General features: G+C 44.4%; 1 protein-coding gene across 11 annotated transcripts in view; it reads left to right on the top strand.

Annotated features, from left to right (window-relative positions):
- Positions 1-15166, top strand: part of LOC142077820 (E3 ubiquitin-protein ligase rnf213-alpha-like) — a 66099-nt gene that overhangs the window by 32835 nt on the left and 18098 nt on the right. For all 11 annotated transcript variants that reach the window (XR_012672020.1, XM_075140013.1, XM_075140016.1 and 8 more), the window contains 18 exons: positions 20-115; positions 1425-1540; positions 3103-3231; positions 3894-3958; positions 4410-4560; positions 7228-7369; positions 7593-7766; positions 8431-8564; positions 8776-8933; positions 9201-9404; positions 10540-10730; positions 11633-11753; positions 12163-12263; positions 12810-12983; positions 13507-13682; positions 13762-13858; positions 13944-14058; positions 14696-14879. Coding sequence is in view for 10 of the 11 variants with exons in the window: in XM_075140013.1 (XP_074996114.1) it covers positions 20-115; positions 1425-1540; positions 3103-3231; positions 3894-3958; positions 4410-4560; positions 7228-7369; positions 7593-7766; positions 8431-8564; positions 8776-8933; positions 9201-9404; positions 10540-10730; positions 11633-11753; positions 12163-12263; positions 12810-12983; positions 13507-13682; positions 13762-13858; positions 13944-14058; positions 14696-14879 (2528 nt within the window). In the remaining variant the exon portion in view is untranslated. The remainder of the gene's footprint in view (positions 1-19; positions 116-1424; positions 1541-3102; positions 3232-3893; positions 3959-4409; positions 4561-7227; positions 7370-7592; positions 7767-8430; positions 8565-8775; positions 8934-9200; positions 9405-10539; positions 10731-11632; positions 11754-12162; positions 12264-12809; positions 12984-13506; positions 13683-13761; positions 13859-13943; positions 14059-14695; positions 14880-15166) is intronic.

Here is a 15166-nt window from a genome sequence, read left to right as displayed (position 1 = left end):
ACCATTTCATTGTCTGCAGGAATTTTTTTGCGCAATCATCAGAGGAGAAATTGCTCCTCATCCAGTTCCACTTTGATGAGCCACAGAGCAGCAGAAGGCTTCTAGCTTGTGCCAAGTAAACATCCTTCCTTCTTTCTTCTTTCCTTCTGTGTTTCTTTAGTCGGGTGCAAAGGTAAGGGAAGATGCAGTGGCCAAATAGCCATGGGATATAGCATTGATTTTAGTGACCTGTTCAGTAGTCATTGCAGATGTTCCCATATATCTTTATCTGTATATCTGTGTGTATGCGCTCATGCCTATGTTCTGTAGCTTAAATTTCCAAGCCTGTGTTTGTTGAGATGTTAAGATAAAACATCCCTAACATCTGAGCTTTCGTTTGTCTAAAAGTGCATCTTCTTCATTCTGGGAGCATGCTCTATACATCCTTCCTACGTTAAAACCACCTTCCCCAAGCATGGTTGGCTCACACAGCACAAACTACTCCAAACAGGGCCTAACACCAGATGACTTTTTTCTCCTTAGTCATCAAACCAAAGGACTTAAGCTGACATCTGGTACCATTTGAGACATCCTAGGGATCCAAGGCATCTCTCAGGGCTGGCTGATAGGACACAAGGCCTTCGGGAGACTTCTGGGCACTAGCGAGGGCTTAAGTCATTGACAGTAGCATTATATGAGGTTGGTCTCAAGCCCTTGAAGTACATTAGTGGCATCCCCCCCAGCCAGACACATGCTCTCTCAATATGATCCCTCTTACCCCCTTTATCACTCTTCTACATTTCCTGTTCATACCCTTTCTTCACCATCTCAACTAATGTGAACGTTGTCTCCTGAAATGCTTTGTTCTAGGTGGGTTTGTGCTTTTCTAGAGAGGGACTTGAACTTTTCAGGTCCCACTTCTATGAAAGCTATGCTGGGTTTTGGCCTGTTTCCCCGCAAGTTCTGGATTGGTCTGTGTTGTGGCTTTTGTTGTCTAATTTGTCTGTATGTTTGTGGCAGATATTGCTAATGTTATTCCCGTGATTGCCAGAAAGAACGTATGATTGGACAGAGACCCATACATACAACAAAACAAATTCAGATTAAAATAAAGATTCAGTGTTCAGCAGGGAGGGAAATCTGTCATGAAAGAGCTTGCTGAGGCATGTGACAGAATCATTGCTTGGAGAGGGTGTAGGGGAGATATATGAGCATGAGTCTTGTAATACCCAACACCATCTTAGCTCTTAGCCTTGCCAGGGCAGGGCTGGGCTGAGCTGAGCTTCTCTCTTCCCTTTCTACCACTGCAGCGCAGCCACATCTCAAGCTGTTGGTCTTTCCAAAAGCTCTGCCTGAGCCTTGGAAAGGCCTGGGGTGGCTTTGGGAGACTCTCTGCCCAACTGACAGAGAGAATGGACTTTTTAGCCTCTCTTTCCTCATTTTAGGTACTGTGTCATAGATGAGAGAAGGAAATCAACAGGCACAGGCCCATCACATGTTGTGCTGGCCACTCAAATCCCGCGAGTTCTGGGAGGCTGTGGCTACCTGGCATTTGACAGTGGTAAGGTTGAAAATGCTATTTTGGATCAGGGAGAGAGTGGGAGGGAAAGGAGAGATTGTGCAAGGGCAAGAAGAGGGATCCAGGGAACTACAGACCAGAGAGCCTAACATTGATCCCTGGAAAGATGATGCAGCAAATAATCCTGGAAACGTTTTCCAACCACATGAGAAGCAGTAAGTCAACATGGATTTATGAACGGGAAATCAAGTCTGACCAACCTGATGATAGCCTTCTACGATGAGATGACTGGCCTGGTGGATGAGGAGAGAATGGTGGATGGTGTTTATCTTGACTTTTGTAAGGCTTTTGACATTGTCTACCGTAACGTCCTCACTGACAAACTAATGAAGTATAGACTAGATAAATGGACAGTGAGTTGAACTGACAAGTAGCTGAACTGCTGTACTTAGGAGGTTTTGCTCAACAGCACGAAGTCCAGCTGGAGACCAGTCACTAGTGGTGTTACCTCAAGGTTCGATACTGGGGCCAGTACCATTTAACATCTTCATTAATGACCTGGATTGTACCTTCATGACCCGGAAGGTGCCCGGAATGTACCATCAGTAAGTTTGCTGATGATGCAAAACTGGGAAGAGTGGCTGATACACCAGAAGGTCATGCTGCCATCCAAAGGGACCTGGACAGGAACCTCATGAAGTTCAACAGAGGGAAGTGAAAAGTCCTGCATTCATTGAGGAATAACCCCAGGCACCAGTATAAGCTGGATGCTGACCAGCTGGAAAGCAGCTTTGCAGAGAAGGACCTGGTGGTCCTGGCAGACATCAAGTTTAACATGAGCTAGCAACGTGTCCTTGTGGCAAAGGTGGCCAACATAGCCTTCATTAGGCAGAGTGCTGCCAGCAGGTTGAGGAAGGTGATCCTTCCCTTCTACTTAGCACTGGTGAGGCCACACTGGACTACTGTGTGCATTTCTGTGCTTCCCAGAAAAAAAGAGACATGAACATACTGGAGCAAGCCCAGTGAAGGGCCACAAAGATGATTAAGGAGCTGGAGCATCTTTCATATGAGGAGAGGCTGAGAGAGCTGAGACAGTTCAGCCTGGAGAAGAGAAGGCTTGTGGGATCTTATCACTGTGTATACATACGTGATGGGAGGGCATAAAGAAGATGGAGCCAGACGCTTCATGACAGGACAAGAGGCAATGGGCACAAACTGAAATACAAGAAATTCCATTCAAACACAAGAAAAAACTTCTTTATGTTGAAGGTGGTCAAACACCTTTTGGGTTATAGGATCGTTTTCTTCCCTAATTAATGGATGAGAATGACAGTAAGGGTATTTGTGCCCATTAGTACTGGGAAGATGGAGAGGGGGGAACAGAATGATATGAGAGAAACACATCCTCCCTCAGAGTAAAAAGAAACAGGAGGTGGTAAATCTTCCACATCTCAATATCTTATTATCCAGGCAGCTGGTAGGTCAGGGCAGCCAAAATTTATTGATTTTTCTGGATGGGTGTGGTGCACCAAGGAAAGCAGGTCAGTTATTCACAATAGTTATGTCCAGTACTATTATTTCTGCCATGCTTACTGCCTCCCCAGGTGAATGGATGTCGATCCACTTGGATGATCTGATGCCCCCAGACAACTTTACAGCCAATCTAGGCCAGCTTGCCAAAATGACTATTGCTGAGATTTTCATGACCACTTTCCAGGGGCACCTCACAACAGGTAACTAGCCATTTGCTTTTCACCCACTACCCGCACAGCTCTGTCCCTTCCTCTGTATTCCATTTGCTCCATCTACAGCCTTAAGTACAGCTAGATCAAGTTGTCTGTGAAGGCACTGGCTCTGGGTCTCAGCAGGACTTACTGTACTTGCACTGCATTTTTTTCCTCCTGGTCTGCAAGCTGTGACTGTAGGGTAGCAGTTCTTCAGTTGCAGTAGCAAATTGGCTGTACTGCTGTGGCATTCAGCGTGCAGTAGACACACGCTTATGCACTCTGATTCCCAGCAAGTCTTTCTGCTCACCTTGCCCAAATAAAACCACTAAATATTCCTGATCCAGTGAGTTCAAAGCCAACTCAATACATTTCTGCCATTGTTTTCAGGATGTATGGACGAAGGGAGGCAGGAGCAGTTGCAGAGGAACTCCACCTCCTGTCCTGACACATCCATATTTCCTACCAGGTGCTAATCAAAACTGAGATCTGATTACTGGGCAATTCTCCCCAGAGAGAACAAAGCCCAGGTTGAAATGTCTTAGACTGACAGCTTTGCAACCCTTTGTTGATTGTTGAGTGACTTCAGATGCTTCCTTCGGATAGAGGTCTCTATTTTTCAGGTTTCTACATTTTTTACAAAGGAGTCTTATGAGTGATTGTGATTTCAGGTTCTCCAGAGGAATCTACTGCTCTTGAAGATCCAACCAAGTCCAGTCTTTTTCCAGAAGGAAATGTATGATTTATTTCTTTTTTCTTATTTCAGCTGCCTGACATTACACAGGAACCGGTTTAGGAAACAATAGATTTCATAGGCATTTAGGGATCCAGTTATGCTGGTCCCTGGTTCGGATAGTACATTTGCCACAGGAAAAAGTAGTTGCAGGTCCTTGTGAGTCACACAGTGAGGGTGAAGTGGTCCCCACTCTATGACAGACCAGAACAAGGCCAGAGTAGGCACATTTAAGCCTTTTGTGAACTTTGACAAAGCGTGAAAGCTCTTTCCCCATTTCTCCATCCCTTGCAAGGGCTTTTAGCACTTCTCTGCAATGTTGGGATTGATTTACTAGGGATGGGATGGTGAAGTAGACATATACCTGGGAGCCCATTGTGTCAAGTTAAGTAGGAATTGACAGAGCAAATGCAATGGAGTGTTAGGCAATATACTGACCTCCAATCTTTTCCAGTCACAGCTCCTCAGCATGGACTCTATGATCAAACAGAGCATCCAGAAAGCTGTGATCCAGCTGGAAGACAAGACAGACAACAGTCGGCGTGCCACTGGAAGAATCATGATCATTCACAACTTGCTTTTCCAGGATCATAGTAGAACCACATGTGAGTACAAACCAAGGCCCAGAGTGGGTTGGATTTTTTTATTTACGCATGACTGCACCTTGCACATTGCAAACCATGGAACAGGAGGAATGAAATTTTAAAAAGGGAAAATTTTCAAAAAGGGAAAAAAGGAAGACCCGGGGAACTACAGGCCAGTCAGTCTCACCTCTGTGCCTGGGGAGATCATGGAAAAGATCCTCCAGGAAGCTATGCTAAGGCACATGGAGGACAGGGAAGTGATTCAAGACAGCCAGCATGGCTTCACCAAAGGCAAGTCCTGCTTGACCAACCTAGTAGCCTTCTGTGATGGAGTGACTACATCAGAGGACATGGGAAGGGCTACCAATGTAAGGCCTTTGGACCTCTGTAAGGCCTTTGACACAGTGCCCCACAACATCCTTCTCTCTAAACTGGAGAGGTATGGATTTGATGGGTGGCCTGTCCGGTGGGTGAGGATTTGCTTGGATGGACGCATTCAGAGGGTAGTGGTCAATGGCTCAATGTCCAGATGGAGATCGGTAATGAGTGGTGTCCCGCAGGGGTCCATACTGGTGGACCAGTACTGTTTAATATCTTCATCAATGACATAGGCAGTGGGATCGAGTGCACCCTCACCAAATTTGCAGATGACACCAAGCTGAGTGGTGCAGTCGACACACCTGAGGGACGGGATGCCATCCAGAGGGACCTGGACAAGCTCGAGAAGTGGGCCTGTGTGAACCTCATGAGGTTCAACAAGGCCAAGTGTAAGGTCCTGCACCTGGGTTAGGACAACCCTTGGGATCAATACAGGCTGGGTGTTGCAGGGATTGAGAGCAGCCCTGCAGAGAAGGACTTGGGGGTACTGGTGGATGGAAAGCTGGACACGAGCCGGCAACGTGCACTCACAGCCCAGAAAGCCAACCATATCCTGGGCTGCATCAAAAGAAGCGTGGCCAGCAGGTCGAGGGAGGTGATTCTGCCCCTCTACTCAGCTCTGGTGAGACCCCACCTGGAGTCCTGCGTCCAGCTCTGGAGCCCTCAGCACAAGAAAGACATGGACCTGTTGGAGCAGAGGTCCAGAGGAGGGCCACAAAAATGATCAGGGGGGTTGGAACGCCTCTCCTATGAAGAAAGGCTGAGAGAGTTGGGGTTGTTCAGCCTGGAGAAGAGAAGGCTTCGGGGAAGACCTTATTGCAGCCTTTCAGTACTTGAAGGGGCCTTATAAGAAAGATGGGGACAAACTTTTTAGCAGGGCCTGTTGCGACAGGACAAGGGGGAATGGTTTTAAACTAAAAGAGGGTAGATTCAGACTAGATATAAGGGAAGAAATTTTTTATGATGAGGGTGGTGAAACACTGGCTCAGGTTGCCCAGAGAGGTGGTAGATGCCCCAACCCTGGGAACATTCAAGGTCAGGTTGGACGGGGCTCTGAGCAACCTGATCTAGTTGAAGATGTCCCTGCCCACGGGCAGGGGGCTTGGACCAGATGACCTTTAAAGGTCCCTTCCAACCCAAACTATTCTATTCTATTCTGTTTAATGATCTGTCCTGGTGCCCATCTAGGCCAGCATGGGGGGAGGTCCCAAAGGAGAGAGGACTAGATTTCCTCAGGGCCTCTTGTGCTCTCCATGCACCCAATGTTGTGTGTTCTCAGAGTCTGTACTGAAACATCCAGCTTTTCACATGACCTTTGATGGAGACCTTGGTAGAAAAACCTAAGGCAGAGGTCACTTTATACCCCCATGACTATTTTGGAGTCCAAAGCTACCCAACTGATTTCTACACAGAATTGATACAAATTATTTGTGCAGGTGATGTGGTGTCTTGATAGAAAACTGTGGCTTCAGCAAAATGGAGAGAGTCTGGTTTCATCAGAAACCAAGCACAAAAATCCTTATAGGTGCATTTGGAAATTATTCTTTCCTGCATATGGAAAGACTTTGTCACTGTGGCGTATGACTTGCTCTTTTTTGTGCAATAGGTTCCTGTCAGATACCTAGTTCGTTTGTTAATGACTGAAAAAGAAAAGAGACCATATCGCCACTTCAAAGATGTGGTGGGTCTGGGAAGTCCTTGTAGTCATATAGCAAAATCAGAATTTATTCTGTACTAAATTTTGACTATAAGAAAATGTCCCTCAGGAAAAGATGTTTTCTTGTGATTGCATAGTGATACCTTCATTCCTCAGCGCAATGCAGAATGAATTTTGCTTGTGGTTATATCAGTACTGAAATTGAAACAATCCCATCAGTTTTATTTTATATTGATACCAGTATCATACAGATAAGAACAGGATGTCAACCCTTGTGCAGCACTGTAACTATTCTTGTGACATACAATACTAAGCATTTCTCCATATCAATACTAATATCAGATTATTTATACACCAAATAACCTAATTCACACAATTATTTTTAAAAGACTGAGACAGAAAGAAGTGGATTTTCTTTCCTCCATCAAAAATGGCATGTCTTTAATAAACGTTGCCCCCAAAATCAACTCCCTAGAAATAAAGAGGAAAAGGAAGAGACTAGCGTAGAATATAAAGCCTCTGGATTTTATTGTGGAGGAAAACCAAGAACTTTCATAGAGGTCACTTTCTATGACTGGCCTTACTGCAACTGAATACTTTGCATGGAAACTCCTTTCATTCAAATGTTTTAATAAACATTGTTTTATAATTAGTTTCTAGTCATTTTATGAGTGTGCTGAAAAGGAGAATTTGCCACCTCCTACAAGAACGTGAGAAAATAAGCCTTGAGCCAAGGGAGTGGGTTTTCCGCAGAGCGATCTCCAGTGAGTTCATCCTTGAAGACACTTCATTCAGGTACTTTTATCTGTGCAGCCCGTTCCAAATTTCTAACAGGTCTGTTTCTGAGAGTGTTAAAAACACTGTGGTGTGTGAAGCACAATACTTAATGTGGCTCAGATATGCCAACCAGAAGAGATATTGCTATCTGGTATACAGAAGTAGATATGAGTTTCTGATGAATAGAGGGGGGTGGTCAGGTACAAGCAAGACACTTGACAGGTCATGTTATCGTTTCTAGGCTTGCGCTCTGGATGCATTTAGAAGACATTGTGGCCAATCTGCTTGCTCAAATTCTTGCAGTGGTGGATGCAAACAACAACCTGGATCATCTCTTTCCACTGTCTCCACTCTCAGAACTGTGGCTTCAGATGTTCAAAGAAGAATCATTCTTGAGAATTAAATATACCAGCAAGTAAGAGACTTGGTGGGGAAACACAGTGTGTACATTAGGAGAATAAAAACCTGCTTTCATAATGCAATCCTCTGCAGAAAGAAATGGTAAAACAACAAGTCTGAAGTAAGATAATCTCACACAACTCATAATTTGTCCATGATAAGTCCTTTGTGTCATAACATTGGAATCAGAACCTTCCTGTTCTCTTAAACCTTCAGCAAATCAGGAACATTAGCAAGGAACTCCAGTTCCTTGGAATAGCAATTAATACAGGGTAAAGTCGGAACCAATAGGTCCAGAATTTTGAAATTTGAATTTGAGTTCCCTAAGATCAGAGCAGATGAATCCCCTCCCCAACACAAAATGCATTTAGTGTCCAACTATCACATTTTAATTGATCCGTCAGCTTACTCTGAACAGCAGCTGTGGTCAGAGATGAGACAGATGTTGTCTGACTCAGTTGCCTTTCCCCTGCTGCAGTATTTTTTAGCCTTCAGCTCCCAGTGACAGGAACTTTTTCTGCTCCTGCCTTGTTTTCACTGTTGCTGAGTTTTTTACAAAATATCTTTCTGTGCTTTTTAAGCAAAACATATACCAGTGGCAGTCAGAAATTTCTCTGTGATGCTTCAGTTCAGTACACATAGAGCATATTACCTGATTGCTTCATTCTGTGCTGTTTAAGGAAACAAGATGCTAAGATTTCCGTGTTGTCAATGACTGAAGACCCCAACACATCTGTGTTTTGCCAGTTCCCGTTCAGTTGGGTTTTGAAGGCCTACCTGGAGGAACTATGGGAAAGAGTCGATAATATGAAAGGTAACATCAGATTTTTGAAGCAGGAATTGTTCTTTAACCCAGGGAAGCTGATCTCCAAAGTTTCATACAATAGCAAAAGGTTGTGGTAGGAGCAACCATACCAGTTCTGTTCCCCACACAACCATAATGACCTAGAACATCTGTTTTGCAATCCTGTTTTCCTGTCAGCTTCTATTTTCTGGTTACCTGACATCTCTGTCCTTTCCTCTAGGTCATCCAAAAGTGCCTATGAAGGAACCAGCCAAATTATTCCAAGAGCTGATCAAGAATGTGTTGATGCCAGATGGCAGTAATCCAGAGATGATGCAGAGTTACACCAATGACTTTCTAAGGATGACTTTTCCTGGGCAAGATCTTTCTGTCTATGAGGTAAACGGGGTTTGGTGGAGTACAAGCTTTAAATGGCACTGGCTTGAGTCACAGGGCTACTGATATCTATGGTTCCAAGAACTGGGGAAAAAAATTAGCTTCTCCTGTTCTGCACACTTCCCAACAACTGTTGGTGCTCAGTCTTAATTCTACCTTAAGAAGAGCTTTTTTGGTGGAGAAGCTTGACTGGACTCTTCAGCAATGCTGAATCCTGAGTCCCCTGCTGTTTGTTTGGAGCAGAAATAACACCTGTTATTTTATCTGCAGATTCTGTCAAAAGCTCTCCTAGCCAATGCAAAACAGCTCTGCTCCTCTGTGGGGCAGGAGGAGATAAGCTTTTCCCCCATTTGGCTTCATATGGAATATTTCTACCTACGAGAGGAGTATCAACTCTTTGTTGACTTGGTAAAAAGTGATGAGACTGTAACAAGCGAGCTGCAAAAAATGTACGAGAAGGACCCGCCAGAAATGGTGAGCAAAAGGGAACAGCTGGTGTTTCGCAGAGCAAAGTGGCACAGCCTGTTTCTAACAATGGTCACTAAGAAATTATCAGTGAAAGTGTGTAAGAAAAGAGTCAAGACTTCAGGGGATCTTTCCTTGGAAATATTTTCCAGCTTCCAGTAAGTCTTAGGGAGTTTCTGAGCTAGCACTGATATCCAGCTCATTCCCCACAAAGGACCTCTCCTTCATCCTCCTCTAACCATTTTTTAATTCCATTTATACTTTTTGGTCTTCAAAACTTCTATAATTTAATCTGCACTATGTAGAAAAATATTACACATCCTTTTGCTTGTGTTATTCTGGGTATGACATTCATCTCTTCTTAAACACTCAGACCTTATAGGTGACAGTCATAGTATTTAACTTCTGGGGTGGGGTCCAAGTCTGGATTGAGACACTGTAGCTTACATGTCTACAGGGATGTGTCTACATTTGCAATGGTAATCTGATCTCCTGTGATTGCTTGAGAGAAAACATGGGCTACAGAGACACTGGAGAGTGACTCAAGACTGAAGGTGCAGTTCAGTTGTCCACAAGTAGTCCTCTACTGACATTTCAGATGCTGTTTGGCCTCCAGCTCCTGCTGCAGTAGGGCATGAGTCTCCTGTAGATCCTGTGCCTTATCTGCCAGCTCCATATAGGGCAACCGGATAGGGCAACTGGATCCCACCCAAACACCTAAGTCTTTCCAAAGAACAACTCATTCAACAATCTTAAACATCTCTCTGAGAAATGGAAGAACTCTTCTTTGGAAATACCTATTTCTCCCTCCTGAACGTCAAAGGGACTGAAGGCAACAAGCTTAGAAGCTTAGAACTGAAAGTTTCCCTGTGGAGGGAAACCAGTGCTCTGGTTCAGGTATTCAAACAGTATTCAAAACACAAGTGCAACACAGAGTTACACTATGGTACAATTATGGTTTCTGTACTGTTCTCACTTCCCTACCTAATAAATTCCTACTATGGTATTTGTTGCACCAAGCTAAGGTTTTCAGAGAATTCCCCATCACAGCCTCCAAAGCTTTTTTTTTTCCCACCAAGGTGCAATGGGGCTAGGTCAGCTATAAAGCTAATTTCTTCCTCTCTCTTTTTAAATATAATTTCAGTTTGTCGCTCTTGACACCTTGAACATTCTCCTGAAGAAGGTGCAGCCCACAGATAATCTACTGTCATTTGAGGCCTGTACAGAATGGCTTAGAAAGGTCAAGTCCATTAAGCCCTGGATGGGGTGGATCAGTATGGACAATTACCAGATTCATCTTTACCAGAAAAAAAGGGAACTCCTGAGGACTGTGTTGTAAGTCCAATCTTTCTCAACAGCCCTATCTTCGTTTTTCAAGTAACAGGTCCTCTTTCACACGAGCCAAATTTTTTCCTTCAAATTGTTGGCATGTGCTCACCAAAAGATTCTGCCAGCTCTCACCAAAAGATTAGAAAACTAAAATGCTTGAAGCTTAAAAATACAGTCTGTGGAGAACGATTGCTCATAGTCTACCCTTTTTCCCTGGAGTTCCTAATCCAGTGTTTCAATGAATTGAAAGACTTCAGGCAAATATATGGGGCCTTATCTCACCTCTTCTATGAGCTAGGTGTCTACACTGTGAGCTTAATCCATCCTTTCCTTGGGAAACCATAGTGATTAGTTTGAGAACCTTGATCCCTGAAACTGTTTGCTCCTTCTTAATGCTTTCCTCATTCTGTTGTCTGATTATCACAAAAACATTGGCAAAATCACTCCAAAGATCTGTGTTAAGAACTGTGCATTTTGGTCATGGTTACGCGCCCATCATTCCTTGACAATAAGACCTGCATTCCTGAACATCTGACTGCATGCTTGATCATGCCCGGGATGCTTGCTGTAGTAGAATAGGTATCTCCATAGACAAAACCCAGTAACGATTCAATAACTCGGTTTGGTCTGGGGACACTCCAACAAGTGAGGTAGACAGGACCATGCCATATTTTTCTCTCCTTGCTTACTCTAGTCCTCCAAAGCTAGCCCAGGAGGTCTTGTGTCCTCAAATCATCTTACAGCACCTGGGACCTGCCATAGAAATCTTGGTTGGAAGGGACCTCAGAGGTCTGTAGGCCAGTCTCCCACTTAAAATTGCACCATTGCCAATGTAGAGTAGGTCACCTGTGGCTTTCTCTGGCAAGTCTTGAAGCTTTGTTCAACATCCATGTGTGTGTGTTTTCCAGACACCAGTGGACCTGCACGAACATTGTCTACATGTTCTTTGACCACCTGCTGCACAATGAGACACAAATAGATGAGAAGCTTCTGAGACTTGTTGTGAAGCAGTTCATCTTTACCTGGAATGTATGTGTTCAGTGTAGTGCTTGCCTGGACAATTTATAACCTTGAAGATGAGCAGAGTTTGGAAGGAGCCTTATCTTCTAGGGCTTCCTCTGATCCCAGCTTGAGGGAGGGCATAGAAATGGGAAGAGGGTGGGAAAAGGGTGGAAACACCATCCAGTGCAAAAAACACAGGATCATCATGAAAGCCCCCCAAAATCAGAATTTTATTTAAAGGAAGGTTTCCTTGAAAGCTTAAAACATATTTCAGGCCAATTATCCCTGGCATTACATGAGGAAAGATACTTGGTGGGTCTGTTTGATTTTGGTGTTTTATTGTGTAATTTTGTGGTGCTGACATCCCATATTGTTGCTCTTCCATATGTCAAGAAGATATTTCCATTGAGCTTTCACCATCCTTTCTTTCCTACAGCGCCTGACTGAAACGCAAAATTTTGAGCCAGCTAAAACTTTTGAGTTGGTGACAAAAGTGCTCAAGAAATGCAACCAAAATGCTGACACTGTGTACCTTGTGTAAGTCCAAGCCAAAAATAAAAAAGCTGTTCTGGGGACATTTTGCTTCAAAACCAATTTTTGTAAGGGGTGGGGTAAGATCATCACTAGTCAATGGGGATGAATCTCCTCAGGCCAACTCCTGGAGTCTCCTAATGCCAGGGCACGTAATGCCCAACCTCAGAAGGTCATGAGGCAAAGTCTTCCCCATGCATTGTTGTGCCTGGCTGGTGACAGAGACAACCCTGGAACTGAATGTGGTGTAACTGATGTAGGTACTCACAGGCCTAGTGAGACTGTGAACAAGGCCCATCCCCCTCACCCAGCCACGCTTAACATGATGGGCCACATCTCCTAGATGGATTGGTCCTTGATGGAGTCACCCCCTTATTAAACTAGCAGATGTTGCCCTTATTCTCTGCTCACCAGTAAGGCGAGTCAAAAATGACCATCCAGTTTTGATGCCTACAGCAAATGTTGGGCATGGGAATCCCATGCCCACCCTCAAGCCTGGCACCAGTGTAAAATCAGCCCTGAGTTGTGTCTTCCTTTGGTGGCATCTTTCAGGAAGGGTGTGAAGGACTGCAAGAGCTGTCTACTGGAGATCACTGACCCAGCAGAGCTGCCCTGTGGCCACATTTTCTGCTCACAGTGCATCCGTGAGTGGAGAAGCAAGCAGTGTAAGATCTGCAAGGATAATTTCCCAGAGGATTACACACCCACAGCTACAGCGGCCACAAGGTATCCTGTAACTAGTAAAACAATTAGTTTTGTTGTTTCAGTCTCTATCACTTTGTATAAAATACTGGAATAGTTACCAGAGCAGAGGCTACACAAATGTCATTAACACATGAGCTCCATGGAAATGTCAGTATTTACCATGTGTAGCAAACCCTTGGTGGTGAAAGGATTCACGTGAAGTGATCTGGGGTCAATTCCAGCCCTTCTACCTCCGTCTCAACATGCAGTCTATCCAGGCATACATACTACATGAGAATCCATTTTTCTTTGTTCTCAAGCTATCTTCAGTGGAGATAGGAGAGAGTTAGAGTACAGGGGAAGAAAAAAGTTTGCCCTCAGTATTCAATAAAAAATGCTGTAGTGGGTTTTCCCCTCTCTATTCCCCTCTCTATTTAAAAAGTGTATTTCTTCTCCACAGTCTAGGTGTACCTGGTCTCCTGGTCACAGAGAGGCAGAAAAGAGAAGCTGTTTCTTTGCTTTGTTACGTTTTGATGGTAGACCTTGATTTTATTCCTCCCTACAGGGAAGCTGTTGCATGTCACAACAAATTCAGGAGGAAATGTAACTCCTTCTTTGTGGAGTTTGTCACCTCCTCTGTCTTGGGAGACAGAGGCACACCATCCCCAGAAGTCATCACTCAGCTGATCCAGTTTGTGGCCTGCAAGCCATCCAGCCCTGAGCACCAGGCAGTAAAAAGGGGTAAGAGCCTGACTTCACCGGGGACCCTAACCTGGTCTTCTACTGAAGAAAAATAATGAATGTTATCCTTCATTTTTAGTGTGCAAGTCAAAAAGTGAGCTGTCACCCTTTGAAGAGTGCATAGACACCAGTCCAACAATCAAGTCCTCCCTCTTGAAACTGCTCCTGCGACATGGGTTAGCATGAGCTAGCTCCCAGCCTGATCACTGAGCCACATGGGTTACATGGATGCTCATATCCTATGTCTTTTTTTTGTCATAGGTTCAACAACATAAAGGCTCACCTGGAAAAATACCTTTCTGAGATGGAGGAAAGGATAACCTTCAACAAAAGGAACTGGGACCATTTCTACTTCATGGTGGTGCATTGTCTGGAAGTAAGTGCAAATATCCTTGAGACGTTCCTGGAATCTGTACTCAAACTAACCATCACCTCCTGTCCTGCCCTTTGCAGATCACACTCTTCCTCTCTCTTTCCCCTCACTGGCTCCTGAGGCTGTCTGGAACAGGCTGCTGACCTCCCTTGGTTAAGTGCCTAAGCATAGTCTGGAAGAACCCAGGCCTGAATTAATAAGTTCCAATGTACAGTCTGAATTTCGGAGCTGGAGTTCCTGGAGTCCAGGGGTGCCCATGGCCTGATTTGTAAGCCACGAGAGCCTCCCTTGAGCACAGCTGATACTCTGAGCAGAACTGTCCCTGGTCTCTGTTCCACTTTGAACTTGTGCACTATAGAGATGCACAAGCACATCTGTTCAACGTGTGATTCTCCATGAAGTGAATCAAGAAGGAAGGCACAGAAGCAGAGTTGGGGCTACCCTCAAACATGATGAAAAATAGTCCACCTGCAAAGCAGGTCATTGCTTGAGATTCCCTTGAGATTCACAGAGTACAGCATCACAGCAGAAATGAGCTCTGCACCTGGTGAAAAGGCTTAGGAAAGAAGAAGGGGCTACCCAGAACCTGTGGCAACTTCAGACTCTTAACTTTCCCTCTCCCTCTTTTTCTGTTGAACAGGATTTTATGTATCCTTCTTCCCAAGATGATGTCAACCAGCTTGCTGAAAGCTGCCTCTCTACTGCAGACCTTTCTTCTTTCCATTCATGCAAGGCTTCCAAAATTGACACCCTCCAGTTCATAGCCCGTCTCCGATTCTCCATCAGCCACGTGGCCACTGTGCTTGGCAGTCAGGTGCTCTGCGGTGAGTCCTTCTGCTAGCAGCAGAGAGCACGAGATTTGTGTTTCCTCATAAGCAGGTTTACAACAAGCCAAACATTTGCTAGTATAGGAGGTTTCTTCTGGGAGGAAAAAGAAAAGGAAAAAAGAGAAAAAAAGACAAAGTTTTCTCTAAATTTAAGGGGCTTAACAGATTAATTTTCAAGAGGTGATTCAGGATCAGAAGGGCTAATTTATTTCTTTTAAATGTAGATAATTTTTTAACCCTCTTGTCCTGATACTAGAAAACTATTTTTTGGCAATATTGAAACT

The sequence above is a fragment of the Calonectris borealis genome, chromosome 1 (genome assembly GCF_964195595.1).
Source record: "Calonectris borealis chromosome 1, bCalBor7.hap1.2, whole genome shotgun sequence".
NCBI classification, from domain to species: Eukaryota; Metazoa; Chordata; class Aves; order Procellariiformes; family Procellariidae; genus Calonectris; species Calonectris borealis.
This window is presented reverse-complemented; position numbering and strand designations above follow the sequence as displayed.